Source organism: Ovis aries, chromosome 6 (genome assembly GCF_016772045.2).
Source record: "Ovis aries strain OAR_USU_Benz2616 breed Rambouillet chromosome 6, ARS-UI_Ramb_v3.0, whole genome shotgun sequence".
NCBI lineage: Eukaryota > Metazoa > Chordata > Mammalia > Artiodactyla > Bovidae > Ovis > Ovis aries.
Window position 1 is genome coordinate 25,391,551 of NC_056059.1, and position 24,848 is coordinate 25,416,398.

A 24,848-nucleotide genomic window follows, 5' to 3' on the forward strand; every position below is an offset into this window, starting at 1 on the left:
GTAACCTCCGTAGCCTTCTACGTGTAGCTACCGGCTCTGCCTCTGGGAGTTGAAGTTTCCGAAAGAGGACCTTCTAGAGTGGTAAATACCACTACAAAAAGCTTTCTGAGAGGTTATCAGATTCCCCGACAACTCCTCTGTTCGGTAAGTTTCTTGGCGCGGAGGCTTGCGCTCGTCTACCTTTTGATATAATCCGCGAGCAAAAGGAGCTCGTGCCGATCCCGCCTTCCACTAGCAATAGGGCTTCCGGGGAAGAGGTAAGTGGGATAATGGAAAATGGTAGCAAAGACCAGCTCCGGAAGGAAGTGACGTCAGAGAGCGCGCGCCCCTTCGGCTCGCCAAACAGCTTTCTGATTCGTCGGCTGCAAGTTAACCCCGCCTCTGGAGTGCGTCCGCGCGTGTGTGACATGGAGGCGAGAGTCGGGCTCGGTTCTGCTCACTAGTAGAGGACCTCTTGCTGTCGACTTCTGTTTGGGGGGTCAAGATACGGGTCCTAGTATGTGAAGTGTGTTCGCTTCCCAAGAATGAAAGGAGAGGGAAATTTGGACTCTGAAAGGCCGGAAAACGAGTTGTGGTTGTGCCACTTATTGGCAAGAGACCGTGGGCAAGTCGCTTTTCGTCTTTAAACCTCGTTTTCCCTCATTTCCCTCATTTTTCCTACGAGGGCTGATGTCTCTCAGCGCTGTGAAATGTGGGAAGAGGCCAGGGGAAAGTTGCCGCAGGTGCTGGTAGGCCCCACCGTGGTTTTAAGAAGTCCGAGGTGTTACCGAATTTCCCTGAAACATTTTGTGTTTAAATTCAGGAATTTTTCTAGAGATACACAGAGGATAGCAATGGCATATTTCTCGCTTTTTTTTGTTATAAATCCTCCGCCTTTCCCCATCATGGCCCAGGCCTCTGCCTAAGGGACCTCACAGCTGAACTGAGTCGTTATTGCAAATCTGGCCCGCGCATTTTAAAAAGGTATTCCTTCTTTACCACCGTTAGGTCATTTAATTCCGTTCTCCGGTTATTTCGACATTCCTTTGGATGTTTCTGAAAAGGAGACTGTGTTATAAATTATTAAGACTTTAGCCCAATCAATAAAGCTGTGAGTTGTTTGTTTGTTTGTTTTTTTTAACTTTCGGCCAGTCACAACTCATGATGTGTATTGTCCCTGCCAGGAGTTGTGCTAAGAAGTGGAAATACAAGGATAATAGAGATACAATTTTTTAAATCTATCTATCCCACACAAAATTGACTTAGTTATCTTTATCCATAGTTTCATAAAACCACTAGATAATCTATATCTAACTAAACCATTTAAAGCAATTCAGTGCTCAAGTAAACTAAATTTGGCACAATTATTTCTGTAATTGCTACAAAGTTGGTTGAACCTGGTGAATGAATTAAAATCTGCTGTGAATAGCACTGCATGTGAGGGACGAATGCAAATCTGCCATGGTGTTTATATTTTACTCAACAGGTTAATCTGAACAAACTAGTGTATAGTTAAATGCTTACTGTATGTTACAGGCAGTAGGAGTTGGTCCGTGTGTTTGTAAAGTGTGTTGAAAGCAATAATGAAAGGATCTCAATCTAGCATCATTTGATGCTTGATCATTGCATCATTCCCTGCAATGTATCTAGCTTATTCAGAGCTTTAAAAAATTTTCTTTTACTACATTCCTTTTTCTTAATTGGAAATAACTTTTAAAATAGCAGTGATGATTTTGACAAGCTCATGACCTTTGTATTTGATAGGCTTTTAAAAAGTATTAGTATGCAATGATAAGCAAATTAAATTTAACTTGGACTTCTTGGGAAAGGCGACAGCTCCCCCTGGTGTGCATGAGTTGTAAAACTTTGCTGTACTTTGTTATATTAAAAATTTTCAGTCTAGAGCCAATCAACACTTGCTCTTTTGACCATCGTAGGAAACTAGTGAAAAACGATGCCACTGATGATAGAAATACTCTGTCCTACAATATTAATCAATTTCATGAAGAAAGCAATTTGTTTCCTCTGATTTTTAATTGTGCCTTAAAGGCCGCATGTTTGGCTTGTGTTCTCCATGCCAAGTTGCTTCAATTGTGTCCAGCAGTTTGCGACCCTGTGGACTGTAGCCCAGTTTCCTCTGTGCGAGGACTCGCCAGGCAAGGATACTGGAGTAGGTTACCATGCACTCCTCCAAGGAATCTTCCTGACCCGGAGATGGAACCCACGTGCATTGGCCGGCAGATGTTTTTTTTTTAACCACTAGCGCCACCTGGGAAGCCCGCACATTTAGCCTAATGGGCAGGTTTAGCTTATGTTTTCTGTATTGTGTTGGATATATTCATTGCTAATTTTTATTCATGTGTTTATTTTTGGAAAGGAAATAAAAGTGATTCTAGGAATCACAATGTATGTTTAAAATTTTGCTTATCTTTTCAGGCTTACTGTGTTCCCTCTGTCTCCTGTTTCTTAAATTGAATAATAACCTTATTTTCTAGATTAAAAAAAGTTAATGAATGCACTCAAGGTTCTACATTTACCTCCAGTTACCTTTTTGGCCTATGTTTCTCTCAAGCTGTTACATTTTTTAAATGCTCAGACATACGATTTTTTTCGTTTTATTTTTCTGTCTGAACTCTGAATCAGATTGTGAGGTTGTCTTCTAATTCATCGATTACCTCTTGGACTCCAAGTAATCTGGAGTTTGCCTCATATGTTGAAATTTTTATGACTTCACTTCCTGGTTTCCAAATTGGCTTTTTTTTTTTTTAATGAATTCTTGTTTTGCTATTTTTATGCCCGTTTTTGTGTATCAATTTCTCAATTTTTGTTTTTATGGTTATTATTCTTCATTAACTCTTTTTTTCCCCTCATTTCCTGTCCTTCTATAATTTTGCATTGCAGACTCATTTGGAATGGAATTATAGCTTTCCTTTCCAAACTGCCTCTGTCTACTACTGATTTTGTGGTTTCTTCCACCCCATGACCCTTTTCAGTGCTTCAGGCCAATAGCAGAGCCTATATATGTGGTTGAGAATTTCAGTCATATTATTGTACATTCATATGTCACCTCATAGCTGGGCCCAGGTTGTAGCCAAGAGGCTGGTGTCTGTTTCCCCCAAGTATTCAACTTTGTGTAAGCTATCTTTAATTTTACCTGTTGTTAGGCTTTTTTCTTGGAAAGAGGAAACTCACCCCTAACACCAGTTTAAGGGTTCATCTTAAATTGCCTCCCATCTGTCTCCCATCCTCTGTCTTGTATTATTATTTTTCTCTTTAAAGATAGGAAAACTGTTAGCTGTCTTTACACAGCAGACCTTGTTCTTAATTTTGATTTTGAGAGAGGCTATACTTTTTTTGTTTCCCCTTTTAATATTTTATCTGCCATTGTCATGTGTTGCAAGCTTGGAAGGCAGGATGTCACAGACATAGACTTTCAGCAGTGATCTCTAGGAAGTTTCCCAATTTTTTTTTTTTTTTTTTTTTTTTTTTTGGTGCATTGGTATACAAGTAGAACCAAAGGGTTTTGCCCCTCCGTTATCTTTTGGTGACACAGGTCTTCTCCGAGCCTTTCAACAGCAGGTGGGTGAAAGCAACACAGCTCTTTAATATTGTTTGGAAATTCCCATTTTCTAAATAAGACTTTGGATTTCTAGAAGACAGTAGAGTTGGATGTGGGCTTGAATCTTTGTTCCATTATTTCATTCAACGAGTATTTTGAGGACCTGTTTTGTGCAACGTTTGCTGTAGTGCCTTGTTTCTTAGGAGTTGTAGAATAGCTTTGTAACTTTGGGTGAGTAATCTTTGTACCTCTTCCTCTGCAAAGTAGGCATAGATGACTACCCTGTAGGGCTTTTTAAGAGTAAATTAGATAATAACTTTTGTATTAAGTATAGTAAGAGTGAATAAATGTTTGATGTTACAATTTTCATTACTCTTAGAAGTCCTTTATAATATCATATTCACTCATTTATTTGTGCTCCCTATACATAATAAGCATCTACTAAGTGCTCGGCACTATGTTAGTGTTGCCAATGTAATGTTGGGCAAAAGCAGATGTTAGCTAGCCCTGCCAAGTGGAGTTTCCAGTGGAGAGTCAAAGCTGAGTTGTCATGTCTAGGAGATGATCTCCCTTAAAAGAAATGTTTCGGTTCAGTTCACTCGCTCAGTTGTGTCCAACTCTTTGTGACCCTATGTACCGCAGCACGCCAGGCCTCCCTGTCCATCACCAACTCCCGGAGTTCACCCAAACCCATGTCCATTGAATCAGTGATGCCGTCCAACCATCTCATCCTCTGTCATCCCCCTCTCCTCCTGCCCTCGGTCTTTCCCAGCATCAAAGTCTTTTCCAATGAGTCAGCTCTTCGCATCAGGTGGCCAAAGTATTGGAGTTTCAGCTTTAGCATCAGTCCTTCCAATGAACACCCAGGACTGATCTCCTTTAGGATGGACTGGTTGGATCTCCTTGCAGTCCAAGGGACTCTCAAGAGTCTTCTTCAACACCACAGTTCAAAAGCATCAATTCTTCAGCACTCAGCTTTCTTTATAGTCCAACTCTCACATCCATACATGACCACTGGAAAAACCATAGCCTTGACTAGATGGACCTTTGTTGGCAAAGTAATGTCTCTGCTATCTAGATTGGTCATAACTTTCCTTCCAAGGAGTAAGCGTCTTTTAATTTCATGGCTCCAGTCACCATCTGCAGTGATTTTGGAGTCCAGAAAAATAAAGTCAGCTATTGTTTCCCCATCTATTTCCCATGAAGTGATGGGGCTGGATGCCCATGATCTTCGTTTTTTGAATGTCGAGCTTTAAACCAACTTTTTTACTCTCCACTTTCACTTTCATCAAGAGGCTTTTTAGTTCTTCTTTTTGCCATAAGGGTGGTGTCATCTGCATATCTGAGGTTATTGATATTTCTCCCAGCAATCTTGATTCCAGCTTGTGCTTCCTCCAGCCCAGCGTTTCTCATGATGTACTCTGCACAGAAGTTAAATAACCAGGGTGAGAGTATACAGCCTTGACATACTCCTTTTCCTATTTGGAACCAGTCTGTTGTTCCATGTCCAGTTCTAACTGCTGCTTCCTGACCTGCATACAGGTTTCTCAAGAGGCAGGTCAGGTGGTCTGGTATTCCCATCTCTTTCAGAATTTTCCACAGTTTATTGTGATCCACACCGTCAAAGGCTTTGGCATAGTCAATAAAGCAGAAATAGATGTTTTTCTGGAACTCTCTCGTTTTTTCTATGATCCAGCGGAAAAAAGAAGTGCTTGGTTGGTGGCATAAAGAAAACTTGTGAACTCTTACTTGTATTCCTAGATGATTCTTTCCCCTCTTAGTAATTTTGCAGTGTAGTAAAATGTCAGGGCTTTGCTCTGGACCCTAAATCATGCATCTTAAAATTTCTTGTCTTGCAGTCAAAATTTGGTAAACTTTCTAACTTTTCTTAGGCACCCCATATGTCCTATTACATCATTGCATGTTTAAAGAAGGCAAGAACCATGTAATAAAACCGCTGCTCAAATTATGTTCTGTGAAGTTTTTTTTCTTTCCAGTCTCTGAATTATGGCAGTTGTTCTTTTTCCTTTTAGATGTTGGCTTCTCTGCACAGACTTGTTAGCTATCTCTGTGAAAGGGAAGAATTACCCATTTTTGTGTAAGACTGATAGAATATTTGCAGACTTCATGCTTAGTCTTTGATAGGGATAAAGAACACATTCTTAAGCTATGGTGTTAATAATTAAAGAGAAAAGATATTTCAGTATTTTTATCATTTTCCCTGCTCTAAAGGCAAGTTTAGCTCTAGACAGTAGATGTAAAGATGTGGGTTGTGGTTTAGTTGCTAAGTCATGTCTGACTCTTGCGCCCCCACGGACTGTGGCCCGCCAGAATCCTCTGTCTGTGGGACTTTAGTTTCCAGGCAAGAATGCTGGAGTGGGTTGCCATTTCCTTCTCCAGGGGCTCTTCCCGACACACAGATCAAACCTGGGTCTCCTACACTGCAGGTAGATTCTTTACCAACTGAACTACCAGAGAAGACCCTTAAAGATGTGGGTGGTTAAGTCTAAGTAAGATGTTTTAGATGGCCCTGAGTATTCCACAGCTGATTACAGAGTCAGTTTACATATTTTGTTTTTCAGCTGTGACTTAAGTGAAAAATTTATAATTACATATTTATAATGAAATATGTTGGGGGGCAACTCAATTTGTTTTCTGTACTGTTCAAAATTTAGAAATGTATAGCATACCTTTTGTCAAAAACCAGTTGTTGAGTGTCCACCCAGATAGTGAAATTAGCATTTTTCCTGTGTGACAGTATTAAAAGACAAGTACAAAAATGTGCTTTCCATCTCTTTAAAAAAATAATACATTTTTCTCTTATAAAACTATATTTTCATTATATAAAATTTGAAAAATGCAAAAAGTCATGGGTGGGTCAGAATTAAAACGTGTATATATGTGTGTGTGTGTGTATATAAACAAAATTGAGCATTTTTTGTTTTGATTTTCTTATTTAACAATTATTTCCCTTTATTGCTAAATAATATTGAGAAACATTTTTTCTTGGCTGCTTAGTATTCCAATCCAGTGTTATAGGTGAACTGTAATTTATATTTAGTCCCCATTTGGTGACATTCTAACTTTTTATTGTTAAAAATAGCAGTAATACATGTATTCTTTTCCATTAATTTTGTTTATATTTCTAATTAATTTACAGGAATTCTAAGGAAATAAATTATTGTAAGAAAGAGTATCAACATTTTAAATCTCTTCAAACATAGCATTCTGAAAAAATTGTGCTATGCTGCCAATAGTGTATGAAAATATCCAATTTCATCAAATGATCTTTGCCAGTAAATGACGATTGATTGCCTAAATTTGCACTTTTTTCATTACTAATATGGTTTCATTTTAATTACATCCTTTGGTCTTTTTTTTTTTTCTTTTTGGTTGTAAATCATCTGTTCATGTCAGAGTTGCTTTTCAATTTTTCAGAGGCATCAAATAATGTCATCTGCAATGTTGCCAGCATTTAGTGAGCCTTGTAATGTTGAAAGACAGCAAAACTTAAGTGAAGATGGAGAGGAAAATCAGAAGCCAGGATTAAGTGAAAAGTTTCAACCAATATCTAAACGGCAAATGAAGAAGCTAATGAAACAGAAACAATGGGAAGAACAACGAGAACTCCGCAAGTATGTATCAAAATGCATATATTCTACCCCTATTTAGAGATATGGCATGTTGGACCTTCAGTATAGTAATTATGCAGTTACATAATTATGCAATAGTAATTATGTTAATTAAATTGGGACTGTACATATTGTTAGCTCAGTTTGTCAGTTGGCTACTAAAACTGTTTTAAGTTGTTTTTTTTTTTTAACAGTGTTGCTGAATTTACACAATACACTTTTCTCACCCACACCTATCATGAGTAGCACCCCAATTTCTAAAGTAACCAGTTTATAAAAAGAATATAGTTAGCATCCATATCCTAGATATGGAACAAAAATAATCATCTCAGGAAGGTCAAATTTGGGCCTAACATTGATTTTCCTAGAACTCTTGCAGGTTTTGGTAAGAGCAGTTAGGCTTAAGCTGTTATTGTAGAAGGACAAAATTTATTAGAAAATCAGTTGTTGATGTAGATGAGAGAAAAACCTGAGTTTTTTTTTTTTTTCATAATTTTACTTTAAAAAAAATGGGAGCAGCCTTTTCTTAAAAAAGAACTTTTATATTTATTGAAGGGCTTCCCTGGTGGCTCAGGTGATAAAGAATCTGCCTGCAATGTGAGAGACCTGGGTTTGATCCCTGGGTTGGGAAGATTCCCTGGAGAAGGGATTGGCTCCCACTCCAGTGTTCTTCCCCAGGGAATTCCATGGACAGAGGAGCCTGGTGGGCTGCAGTCCTTGGGGTTGCAAAGAGTCAGGCACTACTGAGTGACTAACACTTTTTTCTTCATTTTATTTTCATGGGCTTCCCTGGTAGCTCGGAGGGTAAAGAATCCGCCTGCAATGCAGGAAACCTGGGCTTGATCCCTGGGTTAGGAAGATCCCTTGGAGAAGGGAATGGCTACCCACTCTAGTATTCTTGACTGGAGGAATTCCACGGACAGAGGAGCCTGGCGCACTGCAGTCCGTGGGGTCACAAAGAGTCAGACACGACTGAGCAACTAACACTTTATTTTTCATAGTTAATTCACAATGTTGTGTTAGTTTTAGGTGTACAGGAAAGTGACTCAGTCATATATATTTATATATATATGAAAGTGAAAATGTTAGTTGCTCAGTTGCATCCAACTGTGTGACCCCATGGACAGTAGTCCGTCATGCTCCTCTGTCTATGGAATTCTCCAGGCGAGAGTACTGGAGTGAGTTGCCGTTTTCTTCTCCAGGGGATCTTCCCGACCCAGGGGTCAAACTTGGGTCTCCCATATTGCAGGCAGATTCTTTCCCATCTGAGCCACCGGGGAAGCCCCATATATGCATATACATACATACTTTTTCAGATTCTTTTCCATTATAGATGATTATAAAACACTGAATATAGTTCCTTGTGTGATACAGTAGGTCCTTGTTGGTGGTGCTAGTGGTAAAGAACCCGCCTCCCAGTGCAGAACATGTGAAAGACACGGGTTTGATCCCTGGGTTGGGAAGATCCCCTGGAGAAGGACATGGCAACCCACTCCAGTATTCTTGCCTGGAGAATCCCATGGGCAGAGGAGCCTGGCAGACTATAGTCTTTAGGGTTGCAGTGAGTTGGACGCAACTAAAGTGACTGAGCACAGAATGTGTATGTTAATCCCAAACTCCTATCTTCCCACTCCCTTACTATCCACTCTTGTAACCATAAGTTTCTTTTCTGTGTCTGTGTGTCTACTGCTGTTTTGTAAATAACTTTATTTATATCACTTTTTTTAGATTCCACATGTAAGTGATATCATATTTGTCTGAGTTACTTCACTTATTATGATAATCTCTAGATCCATCCATGCTGCTGCACATGGCATTTCATTCTTGCTTATAGCTGAGTAACATTGCATTGTGTATATATACCACATCTTCTTTCTCCATTCATTTGTCAGCGAACATTTAGATCCTTCTGTGTGTTGGTTTTTGTAAACAGTGCTTCTATGACTGTTGGGGGTGTATGTATCTTTTTAAATTAGAGTTTTCTCTGGCTATATGCCCAGGAGTGGGATTGCTGGACCATATGGTAACTCTATTTTCAGTTTTTTAAGGAATCTCTATACTGTTTTCTGTAGTGGCTGCACAAATTCACATTCTCAACAACAGTGTAGGAGGGCTTTCTTTTCTCTTCATCCTCTCCAGCAGTTGTTATTCATAGACATTTTGATGATGGCCATACTGACTGGTGTGAGGTGATATGATAGTTCATTGTAGTTTTGATTTGCATTTCTCCAAAGCAACATTGAGCTCCTTTTCATGTGCCTATTGGCCATCTGTATATTTTCTTTGGAGAAATGTCTGTTTAGGTCTTCTGCTCAATTTTCATTTGGGTTGTTTTGTTTTAATATTAAGCTGTATGAGCTTTTTGTTTATTTTGGAAGCAAATCCTTGTTAGTTACATTATTTGCAAATATTTACTCCCTGCCCATATGTTGTATTTTAATTTTGTTGATGGTTTCTTTTCCTGAGCAAAAGCTTTTAAGTTTATTTTTGTTTTTACTTTTGTTACTCTAGGAGATGGATCAGAAAAGATTTTGCTGTGATGTATGTCAGAGTATTCTGCCTATGTTTTTTATAGTATCTGGCCTTACATTTAGGTCTTTAATCCATTTTGAGTTTATTTTTGTGTATGGTGTTAGGGAGTGTTCTAGTTTCATTGTTTTCCTTGTAGCTATTCTGTTTTCCCAAGACCACTTACTGAAGAGACTGTCTTTCTTCCTGTACTCTCTTCTTCCTTTGTCATAGATTAATTGATATTAATTGATATGTTTCTGGGCTTTCTGTCTGTTTCATTGATGTATGTATCTCTATTTTTGTGCCAGTGTGATGCTGTTTTGATGACTATAGCTTTGTAGTATAGTCTGAAGCCAGGGAAGATGATTCCTCCAGCTTCATTCTTTTTTCTCAGGATTATTTTGGCTATTCAGGGTCTTCTGTGTTTCCATACAAGATTCAAAAAATTTTGTTCTAGTTCTGTGAGAAATGCCATTGATACTTTGATAGGAATTGCACTGAATCTATAGATTGCTTGCATAATATGGTCATTTTCACAATATTAATTCTTCTAATCCAAGAAAATGGTATATCTTTGTATCTGTGTAATCTTCAATTTCTTTCATCAGTGTTTTATAGTTTTCAGAGTTTAGGTCTTTTGTCTCCTTAGGTTGGTTTATTCCTGGCATTTTATTCTTTTGATGAGATGGTAAAATGGGGACTGTTTCCTTAATTTCTCTTTTTGATGTTTTGTTGTGTAGAAATGCAATCGGTTTCTATGTATTAATTTTGTATCCTTCAACTTTACAAATTCATTGTTGAGTTCCAGGTATTTTCTTTTAGCATCCTTAGGATTTTTTGTATACAACATTGTGTTATCTGCAATGACAGTTTACATTTCCAATTTGGATTCATTTTATTTCTTTTTCTTTCTGCCTGCTGTGGCTAGGATGTCTGAATCTATGTTGAATAACAATTTTACTTTTTTTATATATGATTATAATTGTTGCTTGAAAATCATGTAGGGAAATGGTAAAAGTAAAATGTTTTATAACTCTCAAACTCAGTATTTTAAAAGTTTTCTAAGTACACATAATGGGCTGTGCGCTGTGCTGTACTTAGTCACTCAGTTTGTATCTGACTCTTTGTGAACCCATGAACGGTAGCCCACCAGGCTCCTCTGACATTGGAATTTTCAGACAAGAATACTAGAGTGGGTTGCCATGCCCTCTTCTTCAGGGGATCTTCCCAACCCAGGGATCGAACCTTGAACCCAGGTCTCCCACATTGCAGGTGGATTCTTTACCAGCTGAGTTACCAGGGAAGCCCCATATAACGTGCTACCAATAATAAATGAACTTATAGTTCAGATCTGTGTAAAAAAATTTTTTGCTTTTGCAGACTCATTTATTATGTAAAACTTTTAGACTATCTAAAATTTCTGGTATCTGACAATTTTTGATCCACAGAAGTGGCAGTTTTTTATGATTTAGCCTACTGATTTTAAAATAATTTTTTCTTTGTTTAGAAGAGTTTTGTAAATATCCAAATAATAAAAAGTTGCTTTCAATTACTAATTTTAGACAAAAGCGGAAGGAAAAACGCAAGAGAAAGCAATTAGAACGACAGTGTCAACCTGAGTCGAATTCAGATGGAAGTGACAGAAAACGTATTCGAAGAGATGTTGTTCACAGCCCACTCCGCCTTATCATTGACTGCAGTTTTGACAGCTTGATGGTATTAAAGGTATCATGAATCATTGTCAGAAAAATCCTGTAGCTGCACTAGGTTGAATAACTTTTGCTTTAATATGTAATATTACTTTGATATAATTTATGTACTAAAATGCATCTTTTTTTCTTTTTAATTGTGGTTTTTAATGTACATAACAAAGTTTACCATCTTAACCACTTTTAAGTGTACAGTTCAGTAGTGCTAAGTACACTTATGTTGTGCAGCCAATCTCCAGAACTCTTTTTCATCTTATAAAACTAAAACTCTCTACCCATTGAACAACCATTTCCATTCCCCTTCCCCCATCCCTTGGCATGGCCATTCTACTTTCTGTCTCTATGATTTTGTCTACTCTATGTATCTTATATAAGTGGAATCCCACTTTTGTGACAGATTTTTCTCACTGAGCATTATGTCTTCACTGTGCTGTGCTCAGTTGTTCTTTCATGTCTAACTCTCTCTAACCCCTGGACTGTAGCCCACCAGGCTCCTCTGTCCATGGGATTTCTCAGGCAAGAATCACGGAGTGGGTGGCCATTTCTTACTCCAGGGGATCTTCCTGACCCAAGGATGGAGCCCATGTCTCCCACACTGACTGGCGGATTCTTTACCACTGTGCCACTTAGGAAGCCCCTGCATTGTGTGTGTCAGAATTCCCTTATGTTTTAGGGCTGAATACTATTTTAGTGTATATATAAACCACTTTTTGCTTATTCATTCATCTGTCGTCAGTGGACATTTATGTTGCTTCCATCTCTAGGCTATTTTGTTGGTTTCTTGTGTGTGTGTTTTTTAAACTATTTTATTGAAGTATAGTTGATTTACAATGTTGTGTTAGTTTCTATTGTAAAGTGACTCAGTTATGCACTTATATATATATATATGTATATATATATACACACATTTATCCTTTCTCATATTCTTTTCCATTATGATTTATTACAAGATACTGAATATAGTTAGCTGTGCTATACAGTTGTACCTTGTTGTTATCCATTCTGTGTGTAGTAGTTTGCATCTGCTAAATCCCAGATTCCCAGTTATCTCTCTCTCACCCCTTGGCAAGCACAAGTCTATTCTCTGTCAGTCTGTTTCTGTTTTGTGGACGAGTCCATTTATGTCATATTTTTAGATTCACATGGAAGCGACACGCATTTGTCTTTCTGTCTGACTCACTTCACTTAGTATGATAGTCTCTCTAAGTCCGTCCATGCTGCTGTAAATAGCATTATTTCTTTTTTATGGCTGAGCAGTATTCCATTATGTAAATATACCGTGTCTTCTTTTCTTAACTGGAGTATAATCACTTTAAAATGTTGCGTTAGTTTCTAGTGTACAGCAGTGTGAGTCAGCTATATGTATATGTGTATCCCCTCCCTCTTGAACCGTCCATCCGCCTGTCTAGGTCATCACAGAACACTGGGCTGAGCCCCTTGTGTTTACACGACAGCGTCTCACCAGGTACCCGTTTCACACGTGGTCGTGTATGTATGTCAGTGCCACTCTCTCAGTTTCACCCTCTCCTTCCCGCTGTGTCCACAAGTCCGTTTTTCATATCTGTGTCTTCTATTCCTGCCCTGCAAATAGGTTCATCAGTGCCATTTTTCTAGATTCCTTATATATGCATTAATATATAGGATTTGTTTTTCTCTTTTTCTTACTTCACTCTGTATGACAGACTCTAGGTTCATCCACATCACTGCAAAAGACCCAATTTCTTTCCTTTTATGGCTGAGTAACATTCCATTGTATGTATGTACCACATCTTTATTCATTCATCTGTTGATGTATATTTCTGTTGCTCGCATGTCCTATTGTAAATAGTGCTGTAGTGAACATTGGGATATATGTATATTTTTGAATTATGGTTTTCTCTGAATGTATGCCCAGGAATGGGATTGCTGGATCATATGGTAATTCTATTTTTAGTTTTTTAAGGAACCTCCATACTGTTCTCCATAGTAGCTATTCCAGTTTATGTTCCCACCAACAGTGTAGGAGGATTTCTTTTTCTCTACATCCTCTTCAGCGTTTATTGTTTGTAGATTTTTTGATGATGGCCATTCTGACAGGTGTGAGATGATACCTCATTGTAGTTTTGATTTGCATTTCTCTAATAATTAGTGATGTTGAGCATCTTTTCATGTGTTTTTTTTGCCATCTATATGTCTTCTTTGGAGAAATGTCTGTTTAGATCTTCTGCCCATCTTTTGAGTAGTTTGTTTTGATGTTGAGCTGCAAGAGCTGTTCTGTTTTTTTTTTTTTTTTGAGATTAATCCCTTGTCAATTGCTTCTTTTGCAAATATTTTCTCCCATTCTGAGGGCTGCCTTTTTTGTTTATGGTTTCCTTTGCTGTGCAAAAGCATTTAAGCTTAATTAGGTCCTGTTTGTTTATTTTTGTTTCTATTTTCATTACTTTAGGAGGTGGATTGGAAAAGATCTTGCTGTGATTTATGTCAAAGAGTATTCTGTCAATATTTCCCTCTAGGAGTTTTATACTACCTAGCCTTAACATTTAGCTCTTTAATCCATTTTGAGTTTATTTTTGTGTATGTTTTTAGGAAGTGTTTTATTTCATTCTTTTTCTTGTAGCTATTCAGTTTTCCCAGCACCACATATGGAAGGGATTGTCTTCTCTCCATCATGCACTCTTGCTTCCTTCATCATAGATGAGTTGATGATAGGTGCATGGGTATATTTCTGGGCTTTCTGTCCCGTTCCATGGATCACTATGTCTGTCTATGTCCCAGTGCCATACTGTTTTGATGACTGTAGCTTTGTAGTATAACCTAAAGTCAGGGAGCCTGATTCCACCAGCTGTGTTTTTCCTTCTCAAGATTGTTTTGGCTCTCCAGGATCTTTTGTTTTTCCATGCAAACTGTAAAGTTTTTTGGTTCTAATTCTGTGGCAAATGCCATTGATAATTCAATAGGGATTGCATTGAATTTGTAGATTACTTTGGGAAGTGTAGTCATTTTCACAGTATGGATTCTTCCAGTCAAAGAACATGGTATATTATCTCTCCATCTGTTTGTGTCACACATCTTTGATTTCAGTCATCAGTATCTTCTCGTTTTCTGCATCCAGGTCTTTTCCCTCCTTGGGTAGGTTAATTCCTGGTATTTAATTGTTTTTGATGAGATGGTAAATGGGACTGTTTCCTTGATTTCTCTTTCTTATCTTCTGTTGTTAGAGTATAGGAATGTGTATTCCACCCAGTAAGGCTCTCATTCAGATTCAGCAGAGAAATCAAAAGCTTTACAGACAAGCAAAAGCTAAGAGAAGTCAGCACCACCAAACCAGCTTTAATGCATCCTAAGTTGGGACTTGTCTGGTGGTCCAGTGGTTAAAATGCCTCACTTCCAATGTGGGGGGCACAGGTTTGATCCTTGCTTGGGAGCTAAGATCCCACATGCTGCACAGAGTGGCCAGAAAAAAATAATAACTTTTAGATTAAAAAAAATGTTTTTTTAATTTTTCCTTAAAAAATGCTTCCTAAATTAAGCTTTTCAAAATCTGTGGCCCTATATTAAAGTATTAAATAGCTAATAAGTTGCTTTTATTTATATGTATATGTATAGACAGAGGGAAAGACAGGTACTATAATAGGTTATGAAACTCAGTAACTGTATACTAATCGTAAAGAGCTGTGGGGGGTTTTGCTATTAATCCTAACTGAAAGGAGGGGGAAAAATACGATTGGCTTAAGAGGATTAATTAATAGTTTGAGAAATTTGGTTGTTTAAACAATGCTACTATGTTTTAATTACTTTCCAAACTTTTGTAACTTGTGAAAATTTTAATACTATGGCTCTTAGAGTTTTATTTTTTTCTTTTGTTGTCTCCTAAGAAGAGTGAAAGTTTTCAGGAACTTAATATTTTAAGTGGATACAAAATATGAAATTATGGGTCACTTACAGAGTATTGACATATTAATTATTTAAATAATACGTTAGGAAATTGAATGGAAATTAATCAGAAAGGACTGGTATTTCCAAAGAAGAAATGTACCTATCTAGTTATCCTTCCTTATTCTGTTCCACTCGGATTATGAAACGGCCACAGGTAATTTTGAAAATATTACTTTAAAAATTGCACTCTTTTATAGGACATTAAAAAACTTCATAAGCAGATTCAACGATGTTATGCAGAAAATCGACGAGCACTGCATCCTGTGCAGGTATGTCTGAGGAATTTAAAACAAACTTCCAATTTCCTTTTATATCTTCCTTCAGAAAAGGCATAGATAATCCTGATTGCCTTTACAAGAATGAGTCTTACAGGTAATATTTTTTAACAAGCCAAATGTCTCTTTGGGAAAATGTTCTATTTTTCTACAAAAATTGAGTATTTTAAATGTTTTTCATACATTATTTTCAGACACACTGTATCCAGTCATCATCAGTCCTTTACACCTTGACCTGTTCATTGTTGTGTAGTTGAACATCATCATTAAAGGACACACGCATATTTTCATACCAGTTTCTCAGCTCTCAGTCCTTCCTTTCTGGGGAGTAGGGGAACTGCCCCTGGCTGATAAGTGCCATTGTGCCTGTTGGCCAAATTTTCTCTACTTAAAAGGATTTTGAGTCACTGATGATTTTGAAGGATTGAGGGAGTGATATGTGAGACTAATTGACTGTTCGTAAGAGCAGGGTCATTTTCATTATTGTTTTAATTCTAAGTGAGCTAAAAATTAACTCTGGCTCACTGATGTTAAAAACTAGAAAATCTTGTTAAAATTTTGGTTACATATTTTCTTTTTATCAAGTGATAGTAATATTATATTTTCATATTTTAGATTATTTTTACCCTTGATTAGATTTCAAATAGGTTTCAGGGTTTCAAGTCAAAGCAAAATTATGAAGACTTTGGACTAGTAAAAAATAACAGTAGTGGCAAAAGAAGAGGAAGGGAAACTTGACATGGAAGCAGGAATTTTATAGAAAAGTGATCATTAACCAAGAGGCAGATTATAACTGCTTAGAAAACGGAATGAAAATGTAGGTGGAATACAGAAGTTAGTGGGTTAGGAGATGCACAAAAATACACATTTCTATCAAAGATAACTCTTGTCATGTTTAAAGCCATAAATTAATTTTTAAGTTAATGTCATAAATTTTTTTCCAGAACGAAAATATTGTTTCATTGATATTCAAATTAGTGTGTGAGGAAATAAAATATTGACTTTAATAGTCTTTCAGTCTCTTTTTCTATGCCTGCCAATCTCTTTATCAGTTTTATTTGACAAGTCATGGAGGCCAGCTGAAAAAGAACATGGATGAAAATGACAAAGGATGGGTCAACTGGAAGGTAACTAAAATCGATTAACTCATATAATACAAAGTATTTTTAGCCTTAAAGGTCTACATTTTTTACCTGAGTTCTACATAGTGCTAACAAATATGAGTCAGCAGCTCCAAACCCTGTGTATCACTGTACTTAAGTCTAAGTTTACCAAGGAGAGAAGCTAAGAGACTTGAGATATAGTTTGTATCTTCTTTCATGAAATCTCACTTGCTATTTTACTGCCAACTTTAAAACATATTTTTTAAAAAAGGAAAGAATTTAAAAGTCCATATGCAATCTCAACCCAGCAAACTGTCTATACATTATTTATAAGAGTGAAGTCACTCTAAAATTTGGAAATGTACTTGTTTTCTTCTAAATCGGTTCTATACCCTCTGGTGTCCACTCTCCACACATGGCTGTTGAACTCTTGAAGTGTGACTGGTCTGATTTGAGATGTACTATAAATGTCAAATAAACGTTGGATTTCAAAGATAGTACAAAAAAGAAAGAATGTAAAATACCTGCTTGAAATGAAAAAAAACACATTTATTTTAAGTTGAAATGGTAACATTTAAGGTCTATTGTGTTGAATACAATGTATTGTTAAAATTAATTTCATGCATTTCTTGTCACTTTTTAAATTGTCTTATTTGTTTATTTTTGGCTGTGCTGGGTCTTCGTTGCATGCCCGGGCTTTCTCTGGTTGTGGTGAACGGGGGCTACTCTCTAGCTGCAGTGTGCAGGCTTCTCATTGCAGTGGCTTCTCCTGTTGCAGAGGGCAGGTGCTCGGCACTAGGGCTTCAGTAGTTGCAGCTTTGGGGCTCAGTAGTCATGGTGCATGGGCTTAGCTGTTCCACAGCATGTGGGATCTTCCCAGACCAGGATCAAACTTAGGCACCCTAGGTGGATTCTTAACCACGGGACCACCAGGGAAGCCACTTGTCATTTGTTTTTTAATGTGGCTACTAGAAGGATTCAAATATGTGGCTCACTTTTTTTTTTCTGTTGAACTAAACTACTCTGTCATTTGCAAAGATAACTAATAGGTGGGCTTTAGTACCAATCCCTAAGGAACCTTAATCCTATTCTACTCAGAGAAATGGTGGGTTATTCTTATACTTTTCCCCTTTCTCCAAGCCAGTTCTCACTGTGACAGACTTTCCCTGTCTCACTCATTAATCCTGTAATGATTACATTTTTTTTAATTTTATTAAGTCTATAGTATAATACATTTTCAAAAGTCTTTTTAAGTTCTGAAGTATAGTATATTTACCAAGTTTTATGTTCATGCCTGTTTTCCTAAGAAATACTGTAATGAGTTAGAATAAGCATACTTTCAGTTATTTTATGGCTTATAGAATTTATTATTTTATACCACCAGTTTTCCAGAGACATATGAGTTCACAAGTTTCTAATTATGCATATTCTTCTTGGGGCCTTTATTAAGCATAGGCATCATATTTGTCGTATATCATTTTCCAGAAAATGGCTGCTTATTAATCAATAGGCTATATACACTCAGGTGAGAGGTCTCCTGCTTCATTTTTTTATTTCCACAAAAATTATTGAGAAGTGTCATCTAAACCTTGTGATGTATCTTCCTTTTTTCTTTTGGTGTAGTTTGCAAAATTCTGCCTACTGTTGTTCAGCCTTGTACCTCTGACCTGATAGTTTTGGTAAAGAAGATTTCAAATGTCTATTTTTGTGGAAGTAGATACATGAAAATTATTAAATCTGTAAGCCCTTTCTTTTTGATGATTCATATAAATGGAGAAGGAAGTAATTGGAGAAGGCATTCTTTGGCTGGAGAACAATGTGAGCAAATATATAACAAAAATGCATTTGTTTTGTTGGAACAGGAAGTTAGCAAGATAGATTGGTGCTATATTGAGGTGAGAGTTACTAAGTTAAGGAGCTTGAATTTTAACCTACAGATAAATATGAAACATCGAGAGTAGTGTTTTCAGAAAATGATTCCCCCAGCCATGTGAGGAAGTAAATTGGAGGGATCTGAGGCTAGAGGTGGAAATAGCATCAGGAGGCTACTTAAATAATTGAGATGTGAGGTGAAAAGATGTTGGAGTGATAGGTTCTAAATAATACATTGTTATAATATTCTTTCAGACTTCCTGTCGTGTGTTTTTTGGGTGGGTTTGTCTAGGGAAAAGAAAATAATAATTTTTAGCCAATTTTCACCAAATCCTATTAATTAATAGCATCTTTCTCTTTGTGTTTTAAAGGATATCCATATCAAACCAGAGCACTATAGTGAATTCATACAGAAAGAAGACCTGATTTATCTTACATCAGATTCACCTAATGTATTAAAGGAATTAGATGAATCAAAGGCCTATGTGATTGGAGGATTAGTAGATCACAATCATCACAAGGTACATACTATTAAGTTTTTAATTTTGCTTTTGCTCATACTTGAAAAAATTACTGTACCGGTGTTCTTGATAGTAATGTTAATTTTCTTGATAGTAAATACTGAGAGCTTGTGTTTACTGAGTACAGCGGTATTTCAGTCACCTTTCTATCCAAGCAAAGCATTTCACATATGTTAGCTTGCTTTATCATGGCAACCCAGTGAAGTCAGTGCTGTTAGTATGCACAGTCTACAGATGAGGAACCAGAGGCACATAAAAATTAAATCTAAAATTAATAATAATAGTAGACACTTGAAACTCCAGATTGCTCTGGAGCCCACGTGCTTAAATGATTTTCTGTATTGATAAATGCTGCTTTTGCTAATCAATTTCTAGGCTGCTGGTAAAATTTATATTAATTTATACCAAAATTTATATCCAAATTGGTAAACTTATGCCCATTTTCAAATATGTGATTATATGGGATGTGTTATCTGTCCTCTTTAATTTGTACTTTTGTCTCTTCCCACCTCCTTACCCTCATTCAAGTGAAAAATTACAGAAATACAATTTCTAAAAGATAACATTATTTTGTATTTTTCCAGCTATGTTGCATTGTGCTCAACTTATTTAGTTAAGTATCTGCTAAAATGTCAGCTGAATAATACACAGTAATTCATTATTCTCATATAGCACCACTGTGCAGGAAAATTTTATGCATTGTCGGAAGTATTTATATCATCGTGTTGCAGTATGGTAACCCATTAGCTGGTTGAGCAGTTGTACATAGTATGATTGAGAAATTGAGTTTTTAAAAAGTATGATAAGTTTAGGTAGTCACATGTGGCTACAGTTGGACAGTACAGCTCTATAGCATCGTAGGGAATTTTATCAGAATGATCTTTAGCCTTTTTATTTTTTTCTTAGAAAAAATCTATTTTCTTATTTCTGTAGAACTAGTTTTTTTTCTTTGATGTTGTATGTTTCTCTGAACTAAAACAATTTTGTTTTCAAAAAGACCTGACTTGATCTGTTATCAAATATTGGCCTCTAAAATATGCAGACTATTGGTAATTCCTCTGGCAGTCCTGTGGTTAGGACTCTGTGCTCTTGCTTCCGAGGGCCTGGGTTTAATCTGTGTTTGGGGAACTATCAGATCCCACAAGCTGTGCAACATGGAGTGGCCAATAAATGAATAATTTTTTTTTGAAAATGCAAATTGTTAGTTGAGAAATTTAGCTCTTTTTCCTCCTGTGTTATGTCTTTGGGCTCTTTTAGTCCTGATTAGACCCAGGCTTTAAGGATTTTAATTTTGAGGAGAAAATTCATACTCAGCATTCTTTTTTTTTAAGTTAAAATTCATGCATCCAATAAGTATTATTCCACTGAAAGTTATATTATTTGCTTACTTTTGTGTTTCTCACACATAAATTAAGTGCAACATTAATAGAATTTCTAAAATATTTACATTTCATTAAAACAAAGTCCTAAGACAGGATTTAAGTTGATTTCCTTTCTAAAGCTTTTTATTCTACCATGCTACCATGCTAAGGTTGGGTTTGGGGTTTTTTGTTTTTTGTTTTTTCATAATTCAGCATTCTTTTAATTGACAGAAATGAAAAAATAAAATTTATAGACAATATGAAATTTTTTTCATTCAGGTTTTTATCTCATCAGTTTTTGCCACTTGTGCTTCTTAGTGCTATATAATTGAAACAGTTCTCTTTCAGATTCATGAGAAGAGTGATGATGCTTCTATAAGAATTCAGTTTGAATACTTTAAGCTGAGAAAAAGGCAGTGTGGAGTGATGAGAAGCTGCTTAAGTCAGGAGGCATGAGCCAGGCTTTTCCTTTGATTCTGCCACTGACGAACTTTGTGACAGGATAGACAGCATAATGTCTTTGGTTTCCTCGTTTGGTTAAAATAAATACCAGCAACGTTCTGACTATGTTTATTATCAAGAGAATGTTTTCAAATTAGCTGTTAAATATACACACACAAATTCAGATTATATTCTCTGAACTAAAGTCTTTCCTAAAAATTATCTATTCTATCATAGAGTTTAACTTTAAATAATGTAATGTTCTAGTCCAGGTGATGATGTCTTTGTTTTAGGGACTCACGTATAAACAAGCATCAGATCATGGAATTGATCATGCACAGCTTCCCCTTGGGAATTTTGTGAAGATGAATAGTAGAAAAGTTTTAGCAGTTAATCATGGTAAGCTATAAGCTTATAAGCTAAAAATTTACCTGAGTGAACATGGTGAAAAAATAACCTTCTTTTTACATTTTGTAAAAATAGAAAATACATACCTTTGGAAAATTAAAATGTAGTCATTTATGATTTGTTTGACTGATACATGCATATTTTAGAAAGTTCTGAAGGTATAAAAAAGTGTAAAGAAAAATAAGTAGGTGTTATTCACTACCCTGAAATACTTCATAGTAACTTTTTGGTGTTTCTCCAAGTTCTTTTTCTATGCATACATATCCTTTATTATATAATTGAATTCTTACTCTATTACATAAAATGTTATAAATGTGGGGTGTTTTCCCTCCATTTATATTTATTGAATCATTGTTAATGGCTGTGTAATTTTTTTCTTCATCTGAATATATCAATACAATAATACAGCCATTCTTCAGTTGTTGACATGTTTTTCGTTTTACTATTATAAATATTATAATAGATATCCTCAGACTTAAGTCTTTGCCTGGAGTTTTGCTTTTTGAAATTTTTTTCAGTAGAGATTTTTGTTAGTACACAACTATTAATTGGGTTTTTAAAATTTCTCTGTAGCAGGCTCTAGGGAGTTATAGAAATGAATTTATTGATTCAAGGAATGAACCTCTTCCAAGACTTTTGATATATAATGGATTCCTTTTCTATCATAAAGTAATGCAAATTTACCCTTTCATCAATGTGTTAAAGTGAGAGGAACTTGGAGGGACAGTATTTAAAAAAAAAAAAAAAAGAAGGCAAGACACTCCCCAGAGTGAGTGGAAAGCTAGAAGAAATTTAGATTAATGGTAGCCCCCCCCAACTATTTTGGGGAGGGTTGTTAGCATATAAAGGATAAAGATATGGAAGGAATAAAGAATAAGAAGGAAACAAAAGAGGGGTCCTCTGTCTAGTAATTATAATTGACAATGGAAAATGGTAAACTTCTGAGGGCTTAAGAAAGGATATGAGGAAAAGCTACAAAGTAGCAGCCTTGAGAGCCTTGGGACATATTAGCTCTGACAGCTAATACAAGAGAAGAAAGTAATAAGCTAGGCTAAGAAACATACAGAGTTTGTCTTTGTTGCAGTGTTTGAGATTATTCTGGAATACCTGGAGACAAGAGACTGGCAAGAAGCATTTTTCACTATTTTACCCCAGAGGAAAGGAGCTGTTCCCACAGACCAAGCCTGTGAAAGTTGTTCACATGACAAGAAATTCGCCAGTGTTGAAGGTGGATTAAACAGTGATTCCAGTGAGGAGGAAAATAGGCATGAACTAGATTCAACACATGAAGAGGAAAAGCAGGATAAAGAAAATAGCACTGAATCTACAGTGAACTCTGTGCCACACTAATATCATCTTTTTTTCCTTAGGTTTAAGGAAAAATCAGGAGAAAGTGAGATGTTTCATAGAATATTTGAATTGGAAGGAAATTTCATTTTATTTCTGTTGTGAACTTTTTAAAACTTTTTGAATTAAGTGATAAGTACTCATAAGAAAGCATTTTTTTTGTTTTTGCATAAGAGTTAAATATGTAAAATAAAAAATAATTTTCTAAGCCTCAAACAAGCATTACTTGAGAATATTACCCTATTAGTAAATCTATATTCTTTTATTTACAAGATTGTGTTCTTCAGAATGTGCCTTCTGACCTTCCAGTTTTATTACTATATGTTTATATCAGTGTCTTTCTGATTTATTGCCTGCTTATTTGTGGAGGCAAGTATCCTAAATCTCCTTTAAATCTGACAGAATTTTCTGAATGGGAAGTTACCTTCTATTTGCAGCTTTTATATTCACTTTAATTATTTCAAAGGAATATAGTGATTTTAGGAAAAAATAAGTATTGGATTGATAAGGGGCTTCTGTGGTGGCTCAGTGGTAAAGAATCCACCTGCCAATGCAGAAGACATGAGTTCAGTCCCTGGGTCAGGAAGATCCTCTAGAGAAGGAAAAGGCAACCCATTCCAGAATTCCTGGATTCGATTGATAAATTCAAACATTGATGTCTTTTGGAATGTGGATCCATCTCTATCCTTTTGTGTGTGTGTGATGCCCTTTGTGGTTCTAAGGCAAGCACTGAGGACTTAAGACTTTAATATATTTTCTTAATTTAAATAATGATGGTAAATTATTTTGATTACAAAATTAATTTTTCAGCCACCAGGGAAACCTGTTTTTCAGGCTAGATTATTTTAAAAAGCTGTTGATGGATTTCCCTGGTGGTCCAGTGCTTAAGAATCCACCTTCCAGTGCAGGGGACACGGGTTCGATCTCTGGTCTGAGAAAATTCCACATGCCGTGGGGTAACTAAGCACATGCGCTGTAACGACTGTGCCTGTGCTCCAGAGCCCTCAGCTGCAGCTGCTGAAACCCCCGTGCTCTAGAGCCCGTGCTCCAGAAGAGGAGCCGCTGCGAGGAGAAACCCATGCACAGCAACTAGAGAAAGCCCACACGTAGCGGTGAAGACCTAGCCCAATCGAATATAAATACATACACTTAACTTTTAGAAAAGGCATAGACGGGTCCATTTTTGTCATTACCCAAATTTAAAAAGAAACCGCTCTTAAAAAAGTAGCCCTTAGCAGCTATCCTTTTCTTTCCATATGTGCTTCTTTAAAATAATGTTGATTCTTAAGCGAATAAAGTTAACTTTATATGTGCATCTGTCTATCGTATAATAATATTTAAGCTAATGTAAGTATGTTTCTGTAAATAATATAAGCATGTATGAAAATATGCATATAATTGTATATATATCTGTCTGTCCACATCATATATAATTCTGTTATTGATGATAGGATTGAGTTACCATATCTATATTATTTGTGTGAATGTGCTGAAAAACACTAAGGAATTTAAATTTCATGAAATGTAAATATCTATAACTAAACATTTATATGAGGGCATTGGCAAGAAATGGTGGAGCTAGTTGATGTTTTAGTTCCTGCCAGTAAATGTAGAGCAGTTATATTTAACGTGATTATTCTTTGTCACAGCTAAAGTAACATTCAGAAGCCTTAGTTAACTAAGTTTGGATAAATTAAGTTTCTGGTTTTTTTTTACTTATTGGCATCTCAGATTATATACATATTTGATCGAAAATTCACTGAATTTAATATTGACGTCCACTGACTCTTGTTGCTTTATTCTTAGTACTCTATTACAGTAACCCATTTAAAGGTCTCTGAGAAATGTATGTAAATAAAGAAAAGCCCCCACAGTTGTAGAAGAACAGAGCTTGTGTCTTAAGTTGTGTTTTTCAAAGTTACAGGTTTTTCTGAGTAAGTATGGTTAGTAGCATGGAATGTTAGGCTTATAATTTAAATCATTCCATATGGAATAAGGCTCAGTTTGATACTGAAAAGTGGGGAAAGGTCATTACAAGCACCATGTAGTTTAATTTTCGCTAATTATATAAGCCCTATGTTATTTCCAGGGCTGCGAACAACAGTGGTTTATTTAAAAACAACAGTAGTTTATTTAAAACAACAGAAGTTTATTCTCAAAACAAAAGAAATGTACTCTTTATAGTTCTGGAAACTGATAGTCCAGAATCAGGGTG

General features: G+C 36.2%; 1 protein-coding gene across 2 annotated transcripts; it reads left to right on the plus strand.

The window, feature by feature from the left end:
- Positions 1-24,520, plus strand: TRMT10A (tRNA methyltransferase 10A). 2 transcript variants are annotated; one of them, XM_015096398.3, is made up of 8 exons: positions 1-144; positions 6,977-7,173; positions 11,244-11,406; positions 15,503-15,574; positions 16,633-16,707; positions 18,927-19,076; positions 21,172-21,277; positions 22,371-24,520. In XM_015096398.3, exons 2-8 carry the CDS (start codon positions 6,989-6,991, stop codon positions 22,634-22,636), a joined length of 1,017 nt encoding a protein of 338 aa, XP_014951884.3. In that variant the 5' UTR covers positions 1-144; positions 6,977-6,988; the 3' UTR covers positions 22,637-24,520. The 2 variants fall into 2 exon arrangements, with proteins under 2 accessions (XP_014951884.3, XP_014951885.3); XM_015096399.3 differs by lacking the exon at positions 1-144 and adding an exon at positions 378-963.
- Positions 24,521-24,848: the final 328 nt, after the last annotated feature.